Source organism: Herpailurus yagouaroundi, unplaced genomic scaffold (genome assembly GCF_014898765.1).
Source record: "Herpailurus yagouaroundi ecotype Mexico unplaced genomic scaffold, PumYag 202, whole genome shotgun sequence".
Lineage (NCBI taxonomy): Eukaryota > Metazoa > Chordata > Mammalia > Carnivora > Felidae > Herpailurus > Herpailurus yagouaroundi.
This window is the reverse complement of record NW_024412433.1, coordinates 4,349,438-4,372,465: the sequence shown is the minus strand read 5'-3', so window position 1 is coordinate 4,372,465 and position 23,028 is coordinate 4,349,438. Positions and strand designations below refer to the sequence as shown.

Below are 23,028 nucleotides of genomic sequence, written 5' to 3'. Positions count from 1 at the left end.
GAGGTCAAGATATGGAAACCGACTAAATATCCGTTAAGGGATATGTGGGTGAAGAAGGGGGGGCGGGGTGCCTGGGCGGCTCAGTCGGTTGAGCACCCGACTCTTGATTTCGGCTGCGGTTGCGATCTCACGGTTCGTGAGTTTGAGCCCCACCTCGGGCTCTGGGCTGACAGCGCAGAGCCTGCTAAGGATTCTCTCTCTCCCTCTCTCTGCCCCCTCCCCTGCTTGCTCCCTCCCTCCCTCCCTCTCTCCCTCTCTCTCTGCCCCCTCCCCTGCTTGCTCCCTCCCTCCCTCTCTCTCTATCGAAAATAAATAAATAAACTTAAGAAAAGAATTGGTGGTATATACATACAACAGAATATTATTCGGCCAGAAGGAAGAAGGAAGTCCCACCATTTGCAACAACATGGACGGACCCGGAAGACAGTCTGCCGAGTGAAATGAGCCATGCACGGATGGTCAAAGAGCACACAATTCCACCTACATGCGCGACCTCAGATAGTCAAGCTCATAGAAGCAGCGAGAAGAATGGAGGTTGTCAGGGATGGGCGGGGGGTAAGGGAGAAATGGGGTGGGGTTAGGCAAAGGGCACAGAGTTCGGCTCTGCAGACGAGCAAGCCCCAGAGACCTGCTGTTCAGCCTGCAGCTTGTGGTTGCAAACGCCGCATTGTATCCTTGAACATTTGCTAGGAGGGTCGATCCCGTCTTAAGTGGCTTTATCACACGTACAGAATGATTAAGGAGAAAGAGTGGGAGGTAATTAAAATTAAAAAAAAAAAATGCAGACCATCAGTCGCACTTCACCGCTGACGGTGATGCAGGCTCCAGCTTGCGAGGCGGTGCGGTCCGGCCCGATCTTAACTGTGACATTTGGCTGGACCTTCAGGCATTCTCTGCCTATTAGCTCAGCTCAGCTCCGCAGGTGTATTGCACCTGCCGCATGCCAGGCCCTGTGCTTGGTCGGGAGAGGACCAAAGGAAGACATCACGGCCGTGTCCGCCGGAAGCTTGCGGTCTAGCGGGACAGACGGAGAAGGACAGCACAGTGGCAGGCACAGCGGGGGCCGGGAATATAAGCTGGAGTGTCCGTGGTCCACGGAAGGGACTCTGTCCGCCGCGCCTTCACAAAAGAGCCTCAGGGCCCGTCTTTCAACATGACTCAGCACCTGGACAGACCGCGGGTGCCCTTGGCTGCTGGGTGCCCTTAACTTGATTGAGCGTGACGACGGGCATATTACACACGATGTCACATGGGGGGCGCACCTGTCCCCGAGGCCTCGGTGGGCAATGCCAGGCGCTCAATTTCTCATCCCACCTCTTCTCACGCCCTGTGCTCAACCTAACATATTTTCCACCAAAACAGGTGGCAGGACAGTCATTCGCCTCCTGCTATGAGTAACCTACACGTGGTCACAGCTCCTCTCGGGACCATGGCTGCCCCTGAGGATTTGCTGAAGAGAGAATTCCAAACAAAGAGCCCCTGACGCACCCCCCTGTGTGTGACCCGCCCTTTCGCCGTCCTCCGGAAACTTCTTCCAATCAGAAGGGCACGTGTGCTCCAGGTGGGACACTTGGAGTGTGAAGGGAAAAAAACAGGCTGTGGTCCCACTACCCAGACGTATCTGCCGTGCCCACTCTAGTGGTTTCTCTTTGGACGCCTTTAGAAGTCCTCAGAGGCGCCAATTCCGAACCCCTGCCCTGAAACCAGCTCTGGTTTCACAAGGTGTTCGCGCTTCTGCAAGTTTCACACAGCCAGGTTTCAGTTCTGCCAGCAAACACCCGGGCTTTAGCCTACTTCTCTGAGCCCCTTCCGAAGCCTGTGAAATAAGTGGGGCCACGCCACGTCTCTCGGGTCCCACGGTTCCTGCCTCTCTTTCTCCTCCCCTCCCTACACAGAACCATCACTGCGCTCACCGTGCAGGTGAATCGGAGAAGGAAGAGAAGGGATCAGAAATAAGGAAAGCCCTGGGGTTTCCGGGTGGGACCTAATGAGCCACACGGCCTCGGACAACCTCCATTGTTTCCTACAAAAATGACACTTAGCTGCACGATGCATTCAAGACACAGAGCAAGGTTTCTGCCTCTGGAATGCTCAGAATAAGGAGATGCGCTTGGTGTTGTGGGAGCATCATGGCTTTGGGAATCCGGAGACCTGAGTATGAATTCCAGCACCCCCCCCCCCCCGCCCCCCGCCATGAGCCATGGGTCCCGAGGGAGCCACCGTTGCTGCCTTTCTAGGGCTTGGGATCTCAGAAGGGCACCCGTGGGAAGCAGCCGGTGTGGTGTCTCTTGTAGGAACAGAGGAGAGGCACATGGGCTGAGCAGAGAGGACCTGCTTCTGAAGGAGTCAATCATGGTGGAAGACGGTGTGGGGCCAGGAGCTTAGGATATCTGGGGGGTGGGGGGCACTGGAGGCCAGAGTGGGAGAGACCCGCACTGCCCTCTCCGGGTGGGCGGGACACTCACTTTCCCAATTTCTGCTCGTGGCCTCGGGCTCTGCTGGGCAGAGGGTATGGTCACACCAGTTCTAGGGTCCCCTCCAGGGTGAGTTCCCGGAGCCTCGACTGGCGTAAACCAGGGTGGGGGGGGGGCGGTGAGAGAAGAGTCTCTCCGGGTCCACATACCTTCAAACGACCAGGCTTAACTCGCGGAGCTTTACGCGAAAGGGAGGATTTTACCACATTTCAATTGTAGCTTCACTTTAAAAAGGAAACAAGCAAACAAATAAAACAATCCCCAGAACGAAGCATCCCAAGACCTCTTCCAGAAAGAATGCGCACTTGCTGGGGCTGTGCAGGCATGTCACCCCTGCACCCTGGAGGCTTGACGCGCATCCCACACGGTCTAACTTGTGTTTGCCTGCCCTGTCATTACCCCCTTAGCTTCGTCCCCACTCCAGCCCTCGCAGCCCTGCCTCTCCCTGCTCCGCCGCTGGCCAGGCTCTCTTTCTAGAGCTTCCCAATGCAGCATTCTGAAAAGACGCCTCCCGCTGTGACGACAAAAGGTCCCACACCCCGGGATGAAAGCTGCAAATTTTGTGTCTGGAAAGTGATGGCCTACCTCTGTGCTTGAAGTAATTATGGCAGGGGTAGCCTGTGCCACACAATGTTCCAAGGATTCCATATGTATTCATCCGTGTTATCCTGCCTGCGAGGTAGGGGCTATGAATAGCATTTTAAGATGAGGAAATGGAAGCACAGAGAGGTTAAGTGAGTGGCTCAAGGTCACACAGCATGTAAGTGCTATAGCTGGGATCTGCACCCATGCTGCTTGGCTCTATAACCTCTACTCCTGCATACATGTGTAATGTAAATGTACATCATCGATAACGTCACATAATAAGATCAAAAGGTAGTGGCTGTGTCTACCACATTCCCGGCCTGGCTCACCCTGCTGAGGATGGGGATCATCCCAAGCCCCCAAGACCTCTTCTCTTACTCATCCCTTCTGATTGTGTGTTGGCTTGAATAGCGGGGTAAGGCTACCTAATTTATACTCTTCCAGATTCCCTATTATTATCATAATCGTGACATGTGGAGATCCAAACCCCAAATCTGAATGTATTAGAATAAAATTATCAGAATAATAAAATTAACTACCCTGCACGTGCTCAAGAGCCATGTGCGGCTTGCGGCCACCGCCCTGGAACGCGGGGATCCAGGCCGTCTCCAGCACTGCAGGAAGGCCGATGGGACAGTGCTGGTCTCGAGGGACCCAAGGTGCATTCTGTCGTTCATCACGAAAGTCACCGGTGAATGCAAAGCAGAGTGCTTATCTCACAACCGTTGAGGGCTGTGGTCGGCTGAGTCACAGTTCCCAAAGATACTAGGTCCTGATCCCTGGAGCCTGTGAATGATATCTTATAGGGAAAAAGGGGCTCCGTAAGTGTGATTGAATCAAGGATGTGAGACAGGGAGATGATTCCAGTTACGCAATCAAAGGTGTTCTCAGGACAGAGGAGCGCAGGGAGATTAAGCACCTGGGGGAGAGGTGGGGGCGATGAGACGGCACAGCAGAGAAGGGACGGAGCCACAAGCCAAGAAATGCCAGCCGCCTCCAGAGGCAGCAAGAGAGGCTGAGAAACAGACTCTCCCTGGGGCTTCCGGATGGCGCACCGCGGACCCCTTGATTTCACACGTCCGATTTCCATAAGCGGGAGAAAATAAACTCGTACCGGTTTAAGCCACCGTGGTTGTGATCATTTGCCACAGAAGCAATGGCAGGTTAATGCAAGGGTTAAATGAGTTAGTGTGTAAAGTATTGAGAATTCCCAATACTGAACAGACGCTCAATAACTGGGAGCCTCTGTTTGTTGTTATTATCATTTCAGATGAATAACACACCTTAGGTACCCAGTCACCAAACGGTTCTAATTACAAGGGAGGCCAGTGGTGCGTCAGGGCAAGGAGCGCTCACAAGGGCAAGGGCTCTGGGGGCAGGACTGAGGGTTAGGTGGAGGAAGCCGTGTTCCCTGGATGAACAACCAAAGCACCCGCCAGCTGAGCCCGTGTTTCCAAGACTGCGATATTTGCCAAAAACTGCTATTTCGAATGGTTCAGCCTGCACAGAGGACTATAAACACAACTGGCTCTGTTTCCAGAAGATTCTCGGTTCTTGGAGCCCAAGTGTGAAGCGAAGGGAAACACAGCACAGGAGCGGGAGTCAAGGTGAACCCTCCCCCCTCACAGTTACAGAAGAGTAACTGTGGGGGATGGGGAGACAGTAGCAGCCACGTTGTTCCCATGACTCCGTATCCAAGAAAATCCAAGAGAGTCAAGTAAAGGGCTGCCGGAAATAACCTGAGAGTTCACTCAGCTAATGGTGCAAATTATATAAAATATACGACTAACAGCATGGAGAACACAGTGAGTAATATTGTAACAACGCTGGGTGGTGACAGATGGGGACCACACCTGTGGCGAGCGCTATATAATGTACAGACTTGTGGCATCGCTGTGTTGCACAGCAAACTAACATAGCGTTCTATGTCCACTGTACTTTAGTAATAAAACAATAAATCAGTAAGCTGTAAATATACAACTAATAACAGTAGAAAATACTACTTGGAGAAAATCTTATGAAATACAAAAACACCAAAAAAACCCGTAACTCTGGGGCCCCGGTATTGCCTCTGTGCTGCCTCATTAACCCCCACAACAACCCCAGGCAGCAGGGGTGGTGACCGCCTCGTGCAGGTGGCCAGGGTGGGGCTCAGGGGCGCCTGGGGCACAGAAAGTGAGCAGTGAGATCTTTCTTTCTTTTCTTTCTTTCTTTCTTTTTTAACATTTATTTGTTATTGAGAGACAGACAGAACACGAGCAGGGGAGGGGCAGAAAGAGAGGGAGACACAGAATCCGAAGCAGGCTCCGGGCTCCGAGCTGTTGGCACAGAGCCCGACGCGGGGCTCGAACCCACGAACCGTGAGATCGTGACCTGAGCCGAAGTCGGTCGCTTAACCAACTGAGCCACTCAGGCGCCCCTATGAGCAGTGGGTTCTTAACGCTGCATTATTTATCATTTCTCTCCTTCCCCGTCTTTCCTCCTCTCTCTTTCTAGCTTTCTTACAGGCCAGCTAAAAAAAAATCAAAGGCAAATGGTAACTCAGAAGTCATTATTGCAATAATGTATCCAAAACAGCTTTAGTATCAGTAACACACATGACTACATTTTAGAAAATCACTTAAAAAGATGATGTCACAGAGAGAAACGGATACGAGTCAAGGGGGTTCACAGACAGGATGCTGCTGAGAAAACCCCAGTTTTCAACCCCACCCCCACCCCCCACCCCCATTAATGGCATAGGTGCAAATGGAAAGATTACCAAGAGCACTTTTCTTTCATCAATTTGACAAAAGATTAAAAAGGTAATAATCTATGCATTCACTAGTGTGCCCACCTCACAGAAGGCTAACCAAGCACTAAAAACATCTTCTGGCAAATATCTCAAGGACGTGGGAAAACCCAATGTTACCTTTTAAAAAATTTAAAAAGATTCGTAAAATTGAAATTAAGTACCCGTGTGAGAAAAAAAGACGCAAGGAGATTTAGGGAGAACTCTTACGGTGGCGACCTTGGCGAGCCGGGATCAGGAACAATCTAAATCTTCCTCTTTAAGCCCCTCCCTGCCTCGCACATTTTCTACACGAGCATGTGTCACTTTTAACGTTGGAAAAACAGGATTCCTTTAAAGTAATGTGAAAACTGAGTGAAAAAACAGATCCTAGTATAACTTGGCAGCTGTAAGTATTGATGAAATGAGCTCCGAATACGTATTCCAAATCGTGGGCGTATATATAAACTGTAACTTCTGGTAATTTTTCAAGTTGTCATTTTGTGTCCTGTTGGAATTTTGCTTGAGGATGGGTCATGTTTCATGTTTCAAAAGACAATATTTGCTTTTTATTTGTCTTTGATTTAAAAAAGCAAGGAAAAGGATTTTTATCAAAGTCAATCAGTTAAATGTAATCCAATTAGGAAAATAAATTTGCCCTTGACCTTACGTTACTTCAAAAAGAGGAGTCTTTATGTCTTTGGGAGTGATGCTCCCCATACCCGTGGGACCCTAACTCGGTCTCCAAACTGTCAGGCCAGTGACACCCGGGTGAACTGCTCTCAAGGAGTGGCCAGTGAGGGCTGGGTCTCCAGAGGAGCCCACGTCCCTGGGAACAATGGAAGGGGCCCTTCCCCCCTTTATTTATTAAAAAAAAAAAAGGATTCTAATTAAAAAAATTTTTTTAACATTTATCTATTTTTGAGACAGAGAGAGATAGAGCATGAATGGTGGAGGGTCAGAGACAGAGGGAGACACAGAATCTGAAACAGGCTCCAGGCTCTGAGCTGTCAGCACAGAGCCCGACGCGGGACTCGAACTCACGGACCCTGAGATCATGACCTGGGCCGAAGTCGGACCCTTAACCGACCGAGCCACCCAGGTGCGCCCCAAAAGGATTCTAATTATAAACTAACATCATATCACCCAAAGACTCAATTCTTTTGAAGTTATGCCTTTCTACCCAAATGTGCACAACGGCACAAAATCATCCCAAGTGTAGTTGCTCCGGGCACAATTGTGTAATTGGCCAAGCACGGAGCCCGGCGATCCCATCACCTGCACAATTCACCTCTTCCACGTGGAATTCATACACCGCTCCCTTCTCAGCGCCAGGCAGGTCCTGACGGGGCTCGCCCGGTGGTTGGTGGAGGGGCATGTGAGCGAGCAGGTGGTCACAGGACGGGAGAAGCAGTAATGACCTGACGTCCAGGTCTCGGCGCCCCGCGTCTCTAAACAGCCCCTCGAAGTAGGTGTGAGTCTTGTCCTCATATCACAGATGAGGAAACTGACCCACAGAGACGAGGACTCAAGGCTGCACAGCCATCTCCAGTCTGTGTTCTTAACCGTCCTGCCAGCCGTCAGGGGCAGGGATGGTGGGTGTGGGGCTAAGCAGAGCTCAAGCAGGAGACAAGGAGGAACTCTGAAGGGAGACCCCTCAGGGAGGGTTTCGTGGAGTCTCGGCCCGAAGGAGAAGTTAGTGAGGCAGAGGGGAAGGGCGGGAGGAAGCAGGAGAAGGTGCGTGAGTGGGGACACCGCCTGAGTCCTTGAGGCTCACCCTTTAAGGGTCTCCATGAAGGAGGGGGGCCAACGTGGAGATCCCACCAGGTGGCTGAAGAGAACCTGGGAACATCTGAGTGGTGCCTGTCTTCCTTCCCCGTGCAGCTTGGTTGGAGGGGGTTGGAGGGGGTTGGTTGGCAGCGAGGAGGAGGGGCCTCGGTGGGTGAGGGTCCGAAGGAGCCTGCCCGGGCCCCGAGGCTTGGGCAGGACACCACTCGTGCTCCGGGGGGACACGGAGTTCCCAAGAGAAGCGGCATCCCAGCGAGGCCACGCTCAGAAATGAGAGGCCAGGATTGCAGGTGCCTAGCGATCGGGGGGGCGCGTGGCAGAAACCACAGGCTGCGGAAGGAAGTCCCGGGGACCAAGTGGGTGGTCATTCCTCGTTGGACCAGATGACTACGCTGCGAGCCTATGGGACAGGTGACAGCGCTGACCATAGCATGTGCCCAGACGCTGTCACACTCGTCCGGCCCCTAACTGTCAGCATGAGGGTTGAGCTTCCCTTCGTGGTCAGGTGCCCTAAGGGGAAGAGAAGTGGGAAAGCCTTCTTGATAGGCATTTGGACGGGCTCCAAATGTACTCAAAACAGCGCGAAAGACGCTCTTTTAAACTGGAAGGCTCGGAGTCACCCACAACCGGCAAATTTAAGCTTTTCTTAGACTGTGTGCAGGAGACGGGGCGGTCCGAGGGCGAGGTTAGAGACAGGAATACTGGGCTTCGCTATTTGGAGAACAGAAAAACATGCCTTTTTTAAGAACTGAAAACACTGATGTCTCTGCTGATGGAATGCCATTACATTTTTAACAGCTTTACTGACGTATAATTGATACATGACAAACTGTCCCTTAAGCGTACAGTTTGAGAGGTCTGGGCTCTATATATGCCCATGAAACCATCACCAGAATGGAGAGTAAGGAGGGAGCCCGATAAAGAAAGGCGAGCACAGGTGCACATATATGCCACCCTCTGTTAATAGCTGTATTCACTTCTTTATGATCATTACCGGCACAGAATTAACACAGCCTCAAACTCCGCACTTTAAATATGCTTTCACTGAAAATGCGCCAGTTTGCTATAACGTAGCCTTGGTCAATAAGGTATAAAAAGACAAGTTCACAAATTTATTCAATTTTGAATTTTTAAAAATCATCAGCATTTTCAAATTGTATTTCTATTCATTTTTGAGAGACAGAGAGACAGAGTGTGAGCAGGGGAGGGGCAGAGAGAAAGAGAGAGGGAGACACAGAATCTGAAGCCGGCTCCAGGCTCCGGGCTGTCAGCACAGAGCCTGACGTGGGGCTTGAACCCACGAACTGTGAGATCATGGCCTGAGCTGAAGTCGGCTGCTTAACTGACTGAGACACCCAGGCTCCCCAAATTGTATTTCTATAATAAAGGACAGAGCTTCCTAATCAAAAGCAATTGATTGCTTCCTTTGTTTTAAAAAATGCTTGGGGTGCCTGGGTGGCTCAGTCGGTTAAGTGTCCAACCTTGGCTCAGGTCATGATCTCACGGTTCACGAGTTCGAGCCCCGGTCAGGCTCTGTGCTGACAGCTTGGAGCCTGGAGCCTGCTTGGGATTCTGTGTCTCCCTCTCTCTCTGCCCCTCCCTAGCTCACGCTTACACACACACTCTCGCTCTCTCTCTCTGTCAAAAATAAATAAACCTTAAAAAATATATAAAAAATTAAAAAATGCTTTGTTTGTTTTTGAGCGAGAGAGTGCGAGTGGGGGAGGGGCAGAGAGGGAGGGACAGAGGATCTGAAGTGGGCTCTGTGCTGAGGTCAATGAGCCCGACGTTGGGCTCAAACTTACAAACTGCAAAATCATGATCTGAGCCGAAGTTGGACACTCAGCTGACTGAGCCACCCAGGCGCCTGGAGCATTAAAATAATTTTTTTTTTTTTTTTATAAATTTTTTTTTTTCAACGTTTATTTATTTTTGGGACAGAGAGAGACAGAGCATGAACGGGGGAGGGGCAGAGAGAGAGGGAGACACAGAATCGGAAACAGGCTCCAGGCTCTGAGCCATCAGCCCAGAGCCCGACGCGGGGCTCGAACTCACGGACCGCGAGATCGTGACCTGGCTGAAGTCGGACGCTCAACCGACTGCGCCACCCAGGCGCCCCGAGCATTAAAATAATTTTAAGAATTATTAATTTATTTCGAGGGAGATAGAGAGTTAGGGAGGGAGAGAAGGAGGGAGGGGCAGAGAGAGAGAGGGAGGGAGACAGAATCTCAAGCAGGCTCCGTACTGTCAGTGCAGAGCCCAATGAGGGGCTCGAACTCACGAAACAGGAGATCATGACCTGAGCTGAAGTTAAGAGTCGGATGCTTAAGTGACTGAGCCATCCAGGCACCCCACTGAATTGCTTTCTTTAAAAAAACTTTTTTAAAGTTTTTAAATTTATTTTGAGAGAGAGAGAGGGAGAGAGAGCGCGCGCGAGAGAGAGAGAGGCACAGAGAGATAGGAGAGGGAGAGGATCCCAAGCAGGCTCCGCACTGTCAGCACAGACCTTGACACGGGGCTCGAACTCACAAATCATGAGATTGTTACCTGGGCCAAAGTCAAGAGTCGGACGCTTAACTGGCCGAGCCATTCAGGCGCCCCTGAATTGCTTTCTTTGAAGAAAGTTTGTTATGAAATTTAAGTGTTGAGGAAACTATCAGAATGCCATACAAATTTAACACGAGTAGTTGACGACGGCCGCGTATCTCTAAACCTTGATGTACGTGTGATAGCTGGTGCTGCAGAACATGTTACATCAGAACTTAGATGCACGTTTATGTCGTCGCTGTTTCTGTGGGGAGGGGACCAGACGTGGCTGCCCTGGGTGCCTCTGCCTCCAGGTCTGCCACCAGGCTGCAAGCCACGGGTGTGGTCTCATCTGAAGGCTCTCTGGGGGAGAATCCACGTCCACGGTCATCACGTGGCTGTGACGGAAGTTGGTTCTTCCCCGGCTGCTGGATCGAGGCCCTCCGTTCCTTCCCGTGTGGGACTAGCACACAACGTGGCCGCTGACTTCTCTCAGGGCAGGGAGGGAGAGAGCCAGAGAGAGGGCAAGAGAGGCAGGCAGGAAGGCAATGACACCCCATCACTGTGGCTCTGTTCTTCCTTCAGAAGCGAGTTACAGGTCTACATCACAGTCAAGGGAAGGACATTACGGCAACAAGAGGTGAAGTCGCTGGAGGTCATCTCAGAGGCTGAGACATAAATACCTTTTAACGGGATTCTCTATTGTCAACAGTCAAAGTCTCCGGTTCTGAGAAGCCAACCAAAGTTGGTGTCTGAGCGTCTCTGCACCCGGTACGATGCGGCACAGCTCCCCGTAAAGGAAACAGACGGCCAAGTCTGGCCTCAGCGGCTCCTGGGACGGAGCACTACAATCTGCCCTCTTTTTCTCCACCCCCACCCCCCGCCTTGAAATAAAACAGATTTTAAAACTGCTCGAATTAGGCTGCCTGCAAAGTGTTTGTTCCGCTGTGTGGAAACTTCTGTGCTCCACGAGTGTCTGCCCTAACCACGTGTGATTCTCTAAAAACGAATACGTTTCAAAAACCCACTTCTGTAAAGCAAGCTTTAAGTCAGTTAACGTTTCACGCAAGGGCATTAAAGAGGACCCTTCACGCAGACCCTGGGGCCTGGTCCCCAGAGCTGCTACCCACCCAGCATTTCAAGGAGGCCCAGGGCCCCGGTGTCAGGTCACCGATGCAGCAGTTGCCTCACAGAATTCTGACAGAGAAGGGCTGTGACAGAGAATCCCAAGCTCATACAAGGAGACGGGCTGGCCAGATCCCAGGACCTGCTTGTGACTGGATCCCTTGGCTTCCAGCCAGACGTGGCCCAGGAAGTCCACCAACGTGGGGCTGTGTCATCTACCCATGACGTTCAATTCCATGAGGTCACAAAAGTACCATATGGACCTTATTAAAAAAAAAAACCAAAAGACCAGCACAAAAAGCAATCTCATTAAAAGAAAAAAAGTTCGTTCCTGAATTCTTAGCCCTGACATTCCGCTTTCTAAAATGAAGCTTAAAACTCCATGAATCAGGGGGGTCCTGGGAGGCTCAGTCAGTCAGTTTAAGCTGTCCAACTCTTGGTTTCAGCTCAGGTCGTGATCTCACGGTTTGTGGGTTCGAGCCCCGCATGCTGACAGCATAGCGCCTGCGTGGGATTTCTCTCTCTCCCTCTCTCTCTGCCCCTTCTCTGCTCTGTCTCTCAAAATAAATAAACTTAAAAAAAACCCCATGAGTCTATCTACAAGGACATGCTTCTGTGCTTAAAAACATACAAGAACCTCAACCCCTACAGAAGAGACCATCGGGACACATCACCGGGCCGCTCGCGCTTACCTGCATTCGATGAACCAATGCCGAATCTGGTCTTGAAGGTTCTCCTTGATATCTGGACCTTCTATTAGTTTCAGATCATCCTTGATTGTGACCAAGGCTTCTCTGTATTTCTCTTCATGCTTTATCTGCACCTCATTCCTCAGGGAGGTCACCTTTTCAGCCTGGATTATGGTGGCACTGACTTCATTAAACAGGGGAGGTGGATTCTGAAAACACAAGACCATAAAGGTTCTCATGCCAAAGAACACCAGACACTCGTGAAATATGTTGATGTCTCTGGTGGCGTCTTAGCAAGGCATACAAGACATGCACACAGAACGAAAGAATCATGGCTGGCGGGCGGGTCTTAAGAAGTGATTCACCACCGTGGGGAAGAAAGATGGGGATCACTCCATACCATCTGGCAGCTGGGGGGCGGTTAGCTGGGAAAAAAAAGCATATTCAATAAATACGACAAAAAACTGTTCACACGATGGAAAGTCACATGTTTCCAAATCTTGGTTAATGGGACAGCAAAGATTATAGAGGAAGAAAGTATTTGAAGCAAGTGGAAAGTTTGGGTGCTCCGATTGCAAGCAAAACTACCCCCAAACCAACTCTGCAAACATCCCTTCCGTTGTTAAAGACCTCCCAGGGAGGAAATCCTCAGCTGACTCCGGACATTCACCCTGATATTACATCTTGTTGGTAAAATGTTCTACCTTAAAATCTGCTGGTTAGCAAGTCAACAGAAGTCTGGCTAGGGAGTGCCAATCAAATGCTCAGCACTGCTCCAACATCTATGGGGTGGTGGTGAGAGAAAATATACAATCACCTTGAGGGGAGCCTGGCTGGCTCAGTCCATAGGGGATGTGACTCCTGATCTCAGGGTCGTGAGTTCAAGCTCCTCGTTGGGTGCAGCACTTACGTAAAAAAAACCAAATCATTTTGAGACATAATTCCTGTTCTTTAGGATCCTCTCAAACGGAATTGGCACGACACGGTAGGGAACAATGCCAGCCGACCTAACGACGTTTTGCAACATGGGTTTGGATGGAAGTTTCGGACCAAAAAGGGACTTGGAGAAGGAAGACGCCACAGGGCAGTTGTACCTGCAATTATAGCCCTGAAGCTCTGCTTCCTTCACAGATAGAGGATCTGAGCTCTAAGCAGTTCAGAGAGTCAGCCCAGGCCAGAGAGCAGATAAAGGGCACACTCAGTGGTTTGCTGGAGCCAGCCCGCGACGGCTCATGAGATCCAACTGACCCATTTTTTAGAATTTTGCAAGCTGGCTGTTAAACGCATTGTTCATTGTGAGCATTTTAGAATGCTAATTTCTATAAACTTACAATTAAGTAAATTACATTACAAAGTCCTCAATACTCAAAACTCATCACTTCCTAATTATCTGATTGGATGTCACTGTATCATCTGCGCTCTCGGCATTATGTATATCTGCCCTAGCTCCACGGTGAAAATACTACATAAAGTGTGCCACGGCACCTATCTTCCCAACTGCGTTATATCAGTTAGCAGCTTGAATGGGCGATGGGGATATTTACACTGTGGAAATGAGCAAATGCTCCCGAAGTTGAAGCAGAAGTTGCTCTGATTTCTCTGTTTACTCTTTTCTCTTGTGTTCCGTTTTCATTTGGCTGAAACACGCCCACGAGCGTGACTTGCAGACTGGATACGTGCAGCCGTGAGTCTGCTAAGTACTTGCACTTTGGAGGTGTTTCCTGGGGTCCCTCCCACCTTTGGCAGTGTCCTTGGAGGAAACTTCCAGCACGCAGAGCCGCCCGTGACTGGCTTGTTGGACACGGATGTTCCTCGTACATAAGCTCTTCTCCCTCGTGCTTTACCCTTGGAGCTCTGAACGTTTATCAAAATGTGTCCAGGCGTGGACACTTAACTCATGCATCACACTCTCCATTTGGTGGGTCTATTCACTATAAAAAATTGTGTCTTCGACTCTGAAAATTTCCCTGCTATTATTTCCCTTTCCCCCGTTTCTCTCTCTGCAATAAATGTTAGATAAAATTTCCAGGCCACCAGATTTATCTTCTGCTAGGCTGAACTTTTCTCCTGTATGCTCCATTTCTCCTTCATCTATTTGCGCTGTGTTATAGGAGGTTTCCTGAACATTATCTTCCAGAACGAATTTGATTCTCAGTTATGTCCATTGATTAATTTGGATTTATTTATAATTTTTTAAAAAGTTTACTTATTTAGAGAGAGAGAGCGCATCAGGGGAGGGGGGGAGAGAGAGGGAGAGAGGAGAGAGAGAGATAGAGAGAGAGAATCCCAAGCAGGCTCCAGGCTGTCAGCACAGAGCCTGACGCGGGGCTCGAACTCACGGACCGTGAGATCATGACCTTAGCCAAAGTTGGATGCTTAACTGATGGAGCCACCCAGATGCCCCTGGGGAAGTTCTTTTATTTAAAAAAAAAATTTTTTTTTTCAACGTTTTTATTTATATTTGGGACAGAGAGAGACAGAGCATGAACGGGGGAGGGGCAGAGAGAGAGGGAGACACAGAATCGGAAACAGGCTCCAGGCTCCGAGCCATCAGCCCAGAGCCCGACGCGGGGCTCGAACTCACGGACCGCGAGATCATGACCTGGCTGAAGTCGGACGCTTAACCGACTGCGCCACCCAGGCGCCCCCGGGAAGTTCTTTTAGAGGCAACATATCCTCAAATCTACTGGTGACTTATTTATCCACATTTTCTTTTTTCCTCAAAATGCTGGAGACCTTAAAAAAAAAAAACCAAAAAAAAAACAGACTCCCAGTTTAATCCTGGGAGTGAGGAAGAATCAAGAAACTAGTAGTTTTGGAAAATCTTCAGGTGATTCTGGTAACTATCCAGGCCAGGGTTTGGTAACCTGTAGCCCGCAGGTCAAACCTGGCTCAAATGCATGTTTTTGTGAATAAAGTTATCCTGGATCACAGCGGAGCCCATTTATTTACATATTGTCTGTGGCTGCTTTCGTACTACAAGGACAATGCTGAATGGTTGTGGCAGAGATTGTCTGGCCTGCAAAGCCTAAAATGATGACAGAGAAGGAGGAGGGGGAGGAGGAGGGGGGGGAGGGGAAGGAGGAGGAAGGGCTGTTTAAAAGAAGCATCACAGAAGACGACACACGTATCATTTCCTGAATGAGTACACCTTCACTCTGCAGAAGTAATCCCTCAACCCTTACAATAATCCGGCCAGGCGGGTATTTTTATCATATAAGAAATGAACCACAGAGGCTAATTAACTTTCCCAAATTCACACAGCTGGCAAATGGGAGAGGTAGGAAACAATCAATCCCTGGCTTGTCTGACCCAAAGCCATGGTATGGGGTTTGGGACAGAAGCCTGGATGTAAGTTGAGGCTCAGCCATTTGCTACCTCTAGGAGTTTGTAAAAGGCATTGACACTGTTAAGGTTTAGTTTCCTCCTCTTTAATGGCAACAGTATCACACTGCGAAGACTGAGTGAAGCGCTCTATGTGAGATCCTGCTACAGCGCCTGGCATCACGTGAGCCCTCGGTGCATTTACTGTGGCCGCCGCCATGTCAGCAGGTGCACCGACGTCTAAGTGTGTGAAACCCGGGAGTGCTAGGGGGCTACCATATAAAGAAAATTTCAGGGGTAAGAGAAAAACATCGAAGTTCATTTCAAAAGCTTTGAAACAAATACAGGATAAAATTCAAACATAGAACAAAATTTTGCCTTGTTTACAAAAGACATTAACAACCTTACAAATTTAAGTTAATTAGTTGGAAAAACATAATCTTAAACACTCAATTGATGCTATATACTAAAATAAGCTCCAAATGGGTGGAATAGTTAATTGTAACACGTATGCACATAAGTGTGCACGCACGTGCACACACACACACACACACACAATCTCTGAGAAATACCTGTGAACCTCTGGGAGTGATTTGTCAACTAGAAATACAATCAAGATGCTGTTAGAATACAGCACCCACTTAACACAAAGTCAGTGAAAAAAGATGAAAAAAATTACACATATAACACTTTAAAAATATGCATTGAAAAGTCTAAGGAAATAATCCAATTGTCTGAGTTAAGTATAATGAAAACACACTTTTATGGTAGGGAAAAAAAACCCCGAACCACTTTATAAGTGAATCTAGAATGAAAATCATAGGATCACTTTAAAGAACAACGTTAAAAACAAATGATCTAAATTTCCTTGCTATGCGTGTGCTCAAATGCCTGACTCTATATTCCGTATCTTGTGCCAAAACAGATAGAAATTTCCTTTATTTAATCATTTTAATAAGTACCCAATTCTTGTATTTTCCAGGTGATATTTTTTATTCCTAGTATGTACATTTTCAACGTATGAAGTAGAATCTTACAATTGACATAAAGATTTTTACCTGATCTCTTCAATGACTATTAAAAAATTTTTTTAAAATGTTTATTTATTTCTGAGAGAGACAGAGACAGAATGCGAGTGGGTCAGGGGCAGAGAGAGAGGGAGACACAGAATCCGAAGCAGGCTCCAGGCTCCGAGCTGTCAGCACAGAGCCGGACGTGGGGCTTGAACTCACGAGCTGTGAGATCAGGACCTGAACTGAAGTCAGACGCTCAACCGACCGAGCCACCCAGGTGCCCCACTTCAACGACTATTTTAAGTTCACGGTGTCCGTGAAGAGGTTAAAATAGATCTGTACCCCAATTTTTTTTTGTCTGCGATGAATGTGTAAAATTGTTTTGAAGTCTTGCATTAATTTTCTGATTCTCTATCAGCCAATCATAGGATCTTGCTTTACCCTCCCTTACATTGTTCTTAAGGTAATTTACAGCAGATTTCTTTCATAGATGTACACATGCAAAATATATTTTTAGCTCGTCTTTTTCCCTTTTGTCTCTAAAAATGAAACATTGAGGAGGTGACTCTGACTTGGGTCTTGGCAATAGCTCCAGAACTCTGCGAAGCGTTCAGCCAACTTCCTTACACTTGCATGATCCTTGAGCAAAGCAGAGAAATTTCTCAGCTCTCACTGGAGTTTTGCAACAACCCCAGTGGTATGCACTCTGTCCTGAGCGTTCTTCCTCTACGTTCCCTGGCTGGCGTCCACGTCCATTTTGGAGGCAGATACGAGGATGTGACTATCCCACTGAACAGACGAGGACCCTGAGGATCATACCTAAGTGGCTCTCCCAAGTCGTTCTACATTAACGAAGAAGCTGGTAGTAGGGTTTCCCGATTCCTCCCATTCTGTGTTCCTCCCGTGACACCATGCTGTGCCGTTAATACGTGTGTATTCATGCATGTTTCTTGGTATAGACTTTCTCTGACGAAAAATACATTTGGGGTCATTTGCAGCTTCTTTCTCTAGTTGCTTTTGAATTTAAAGGTTATAATATATTTAGGTCCTATGTTAATGAGCAGCTTTTCCTTTGGGCTAAGATATCTTTTCCTCGTTAGCAACTTTGGTCATATGGAATTCAAATTTGTTAACTCACCGCATAAACAGCAACTCATTTAAAAATAAATTACAAATATTAAAGGGAAATAGAGAACATGATAATATAGTATATATTGAAATACATCAGCTGTAGAATAATGCATCTTAATGAAGGCTTCCCATGTGAATAAACCATTATATTTACAAGCTTTCCACAGTTAATGACCCGGAACCGCATAGCGAAACCTACGTTTATAGCAAGGTCCTCTGTCAGCAAAAATATACATATTAATAATTGATGTTGCCGTAAACATAGGACATCTGATGATGCTTCCCGGGTTTGCGGGGAAATAGGACTCCACGGTCCATTAACTTAAAATGCTTATCTAATGTTTGATGGGCTTTGTCTTTAAAAATCCTTGTTCAAATTAGTCAGATAAAATGGACATTTGTCCACATGAAGATCTGTTCAATTTATCAGTCACAAATACACTTGCAGATAAGTGATTTAATGCTGGCAACTTTCTCCAGAAGCTCATTGTCTTGGGGGGGTTGCGTCTTTATGGTGCTTTGTTGTCACTGAAGGCGAAGCTGGAACGGGTCTGGGGGAGGGAAAGAGTCCACTCTGAGCAAATGACCATCCCGTGAAATCTCTTGCTGTCATCAGTGCAGAGATCAATTAGCTCCAGAGCCTTCTGATCGCAGCGTGTGCTGGTGTTCATTAGGAAGCATCTAGAGGCGGGCTCAGTGGGCTCCCTGCTCCCGCCTCACGCTGTGGAGGAAACAGCTCTTCGGTTGATCCATTTCAAGATGGGGTGTGCGCGTGCGTGCGTGCGTGTATGCTCCTTAGTTTATGAAAACAAGCCATTTTGTTCCGTCATTTCGTTCCAGAGTAACAGACCTATATTTATATGTGTGTGTTTATACAAATACACCTACTTAAAAAAGAGGAACCCAGCAGAAGAAGTGGAATAAAATTGTAAGCAGACCCATAGCCAATGGTAGTCTCCTGCCCTCTGCCCAGAGTAGTTATGGTAAGGCCTTATTTTAGGATGCCGCAATTTTAGTATGTGCAAAACTATTAGATAATAAAAAATTTTCTAGCTCGTTAAGCCTAACTTCTAAAAATTATTTCGTAGATTTAAGATTTGCTTCCTTAGGAGCTGGGCTAGGACAGTCACGTTGAGTTTACAACTGATAAGTGATAGAAGCTTACTCAGCCACATTTGTGTCTTACTTTCTTTGAAATATATATATATATATTTTTCTTGAGAGAGAGAGAGAGAGAGCTCAGGTTGGGGAGAGGAGCAGAGAGAGAGAAAGAGAGGGAATCTCAAGCAGGCTTCATGCTCAGCATAGAGCCCGACTCAGGGCTCAATCCCACGACCCTGGGATCGTGACCTGAGCAGAAATCAAGAGTCAGACGCTCAGCTGACCGAACCACCCAGGTGCCCCTCTTTATTTTTAAAATAAACACTTCGATGCCACTTGTAGGCTGTGAGGCACTAGTTTAAGTGGTTTACAAATACTAATTTATTCCTCCTGATAACATTATGAGTAGGTGGCATTATTATCTTCATTTTATACAGGAGGAAACTGAGGCACCGAAAGGTCAAGAACTTGACCAGGGTCACACAGCCATGAAGCGGTGGTCTGGGGCTTTGGCCCAAGGCGTCTATTTCCGGCATCTCTGCTCCCACCCTCTATGCTCAGCTGTCTCTCCAGTGACAGGTTTCTTCCAGCTTAACCCATTTTGTCTGAAAATGTTTAAAAAATTTTTTTTTTAACATTTACTTATTATTGAGAGACGGAGAGAGAGAGAGAGAGAGAGAGAGAGAGAGAGACAAAGCACGAGCAGGGGAGGGGCAGAGAGAGGGGGAGACACAGAATCCGAAGCAGGCTCCAGGCTCTGAGCCGTCAGCACAGAGCCTGACGCGGGGCTCGAACCCGCAAATTGCAAGATCGTGACCTGAGCTGAAGTCAGACACTTAACCGACTGAGCCACCCAGGTGCCCCTGAAAAAAAATTTTTTTTTAATGGGTACTATAGATCATACTTTAAAAAATGTGTATTTGTAATTTTGGTAGATACTGCCGATGCTTTCCCGCAAAGACGTTGCAAGATTTCCTCTTCACACAACAGTGTACAAAGCCCATCTTTCCATACTTAACTTAAATAGATAAAAAAAAGTTGGGCAGTTTAGTAAGCAATTTAGAATCACGAAGGACATGAACATCTAAACCCACGATATTAAATCAGTTGAAGAAAAGTAACAGCTGGTGCTCACATAGTGCTTACTGTGTGCTCTACCTGAGACACTATCTTAAAATTTTTTTTTTTCAACGTTTATTTACTTTTGGGACAGAGAGAGACAGAGCATGAACGGGGGAGGGGCAGAGAGAGAGGGAGACACAGAATTGGAAACAGGCTCCAGGCTCCGAGCCATCAGCCCAGAGCCCAGGGGCTCGAACTCACGGACCGCGAGATCGTGACCTGGCTGAAGTCGGATGCTCAACCGACTGCGCCACCCAGGCGCCCCCTGAGACACTATCTTAAATGCTTTCCAGAAACCAGTTTCCTTAGGAATTAACATGAAATCTATGAGTGTGGTGCCATGGCCATCTCCATCCCGCCTATGTGGAAATCGTGGCACCCAGAAGTCATGTCCCTCCCGGAAGTCCCCACAGCTGGGAAACGGTAGAACCAGATCTGAACGCGGATGGGCGGGCTCCGGAATTCATGGCTTTCACCACTCTACCTGCTACATTAACAGACTGTGTAACAAGCCCAAATCTAAGGTGGTTGAGGATGAACGTTCTGCCCTTGGATGTAGGCTAAGAAATTCCGGGATCAGGGGTGCCTGGGCAGCTCAGTTGGTTAAGTGTCCGACTTCGGCTCAGGTCATGATCTCATGGTTTGTGAGTTCAAGCCCCGCGTGGGGCTCTGTGTTGACAGCTCATAGCCTGGAGCCTGCTTCGGATTCTGTGTCTCCCTCTCTCTCTGTCCTGCCTTGCTCATGCTGTGTCCCCCTCTCTCTCAAAAATAAATAAACGTTAAAAAAATAAAAAAAAAAAAGAAGAAATCCTGGGAACAGGCTACAAAGGAAGGATAAGAAGATAATTCTTTTTGTCATGTAATTTCTGATGATCTGGGGACATGGAACAAGAATAAAGCAGAATTAAAATAGTAACAACTTGGGGCGCCTGGGTGGTGCAGTCGGTTAAGCGTCCGACTTCAGCCAGGTCACGATCTCGCGGTCCATGAGTTCGAGCCCCGCGTCGGGCTCTGGGCTGATGGCTCGGAGCCTGGAGCCTGTTTCCGATTCTGTGTCTCCCTCTCTCTCTGCCCCTCCCCCGTTCATGCTCTGTCTCTCTCTGTCCCAAAAATAAATAAACGTTGAAAAAAAAATTAAAAAAAAAAAGTAACAACTTAATATCAAACGAAAGGTTTCTGAGTAGGTAGGCTGTAAATCCCATTTAACAGAAAATGGTGCCCTCCCTCAAGCTCTGATCTCTCTGCCCAGCCTAAGAGCCTTTTGCATACACCTGACCCAGGGTCACTGCTTTTCCTGGGTTGCAAACTTTTTTCTGGTGCATCACATACAGTGCGTGTGGCTTGTGGGGGCAGCGCTTGCTGCCTTAGGGGACTGTCACAATTCTCCCCCCGCAGCTACATGGGTGGTTGCAGATCAGAGTCAGACTGCGTGCGCTGCTCCAACTCCATCACTTTCTGAGATCCTACTTTCAACAGACTAATTTCAAGTTCATTAATCTGAGTAGCAAATAACAAAGGCCAGGAGAGTGTGTATTTTGAAATTAGTGGCATAGGTATTTTCTGCAACAGTATATTTTGGAATATACTGTGTTTCATTACGTAGACAAGTTATCACACTTCTTCAGATTCAGTTATCGCGACAACGTACTATACTTTTCCAAGATGATTCATGTTGGCCACTGCTCCTTGAAGGCCTATCCTACCCCAAGCTGTAGGTCAGGCCCTCTGCCTGGAATCTCTCTGCGAAATAGGTAGCAGCATCCTGCTCTTACAGAAGAAGAAACTGAGGCTCAAGGGAGGGAGGGTATGCCACCCAAAGACCTCCCACAGGCCCCCGTGTAGAACTGGGTGCACCAGCGGGCCACCCAGAAACCTGTCTTCATCAACATGGCGGAGTAGACTCTTTAAAGCTGGTGCCTGGAGACATGCACTCATTTCTAAGATGCTGCCTCCCCCAGGGACGCTTAGGAAACAGTTCTTTTGCCTTCAAAAAGTAAAATAAAACTAAAACTACACAAAACCCCCATAATCATGACAAATCTGTTTTTTTTTTTTCCCTGAGAATAAATTTCCAGAAACAAACATCATTTGAACTGTAATGAATAATATATATGACCAAGCTGGATGATGTCGGTTTTGGTTGGAACTAAAGTTGTGACCACAAAGAGCACGTCCTCTTGGTCCTTCTCTCCTTTTGGCTCTGAGAGCAGTTCCCAAGGAAGAGCCCATGACCACTGATGGCTCCTGACGCACATACAGTCTTCCCCAGTGGGGCTTCTGCGGGGGCTGCGTTTCAGGAGCTCACTGGGTGCCCAAGCTCCAACTTTGGGTTGTTATTATTGTTATCATTTATTTATTTATTTTGAGAGAGAGAGAGACATAGAGAGCGAGCAGGGGAGGGGCAGAGACAGAGGGAGACAGAGAATCCCAAGCAGGCTCCGCACTGTCAGCCCAGAGCCCAACGTGGGGCTCGATCTCACCAACTGCGAGTTCATGACCAGAGCTAAAACCAAGAGTCAGACGCTTAACCGACTGAGCCAGCCGGGTGCCCTGGGGTTATTTGTTAATAAGGAAGACCAGATTGACCAACAGATAATTTATACTACAGCTTGTTTGATGTTAGAATCTGAAGATGAGCAGGGTTTTATGGTGCTTTGAAGACTTAGTTGACTCATTTCCAAGCAACGGCTCTTCCTCTTTAATAACTGTCCCCCAGCGTTATTATAATGAAAACATCGCTAGCTCCAGGGTAACATAAAATATACGGCGGGCACGACCATAGGACAAATTATTTCAAAGGGATCCACAGAATGAAATATATTACATTCATTAATTTTCCTTCCACTCGATTCACCCCATTGGCTCTGCCAATTAAAGTAAGTGCACATGAATTTTTAGAGTGCTATTTATTTTCTTTTGTAGATTTTAGAATATAAATATTTAAAATGGCAATATCAAAAAAATAATTTATGTGACAATGGTAAAGGAAACATTTGGTCAGGAAAGGAAGGCATAATGATGTCTCTTGCTCTAATTCTGGTTTTAGTTACTAAATACCTGGAAATAGGCCAAGCTTCCCAAAACGTACAAATACTATTTTGATCAGATAAGTCAACGCCTTATTCACTGGCGTGATGTAACAAAATGAAGTTATGGGAAAATGAAATTTTAAAACGAGTGGACAATATCTTCATTAGTGATATAGTGGAAAATATATTCAATTGAAAACATTTCTTGGATTTGGGGTAATGGCTTTTTATGGTTATCAGCCAGAGGACAGGAGATACCATTCTCTTAAAAATTGAATCCATACATTTCTCGATGGTGTAAAATTTCAATAGAATACACACTACCAGCAGGAGACGTACTTGGAAGAAAAA

At 47.6% G+C, this 23,028-nt stretch overlaps 1 protein-coding gene across 1 annotated transcript in view; it reads right to left on the bottom strand.

Moving 5' to 3' along the window:
- DRC11 (dynein regulatory complex subunit 11) overlaps window positions 1–23,028 on the bottom strand; it is a 159,545-nt gene that overhangs the window by 106,269 nt on the left and 30,248 nt on the right. Inside the window, exon 6 of the mRNA XM_040450581.1 lies at window positions 11,961–12,166. Coding sequence (XP_040306515.1) covers window positions 11,961–12,166 — 206 coding nt within the window. The remainder of the gene's footprint in view (window positions 1–11,960; window positions 12,167–23,028) is intronic.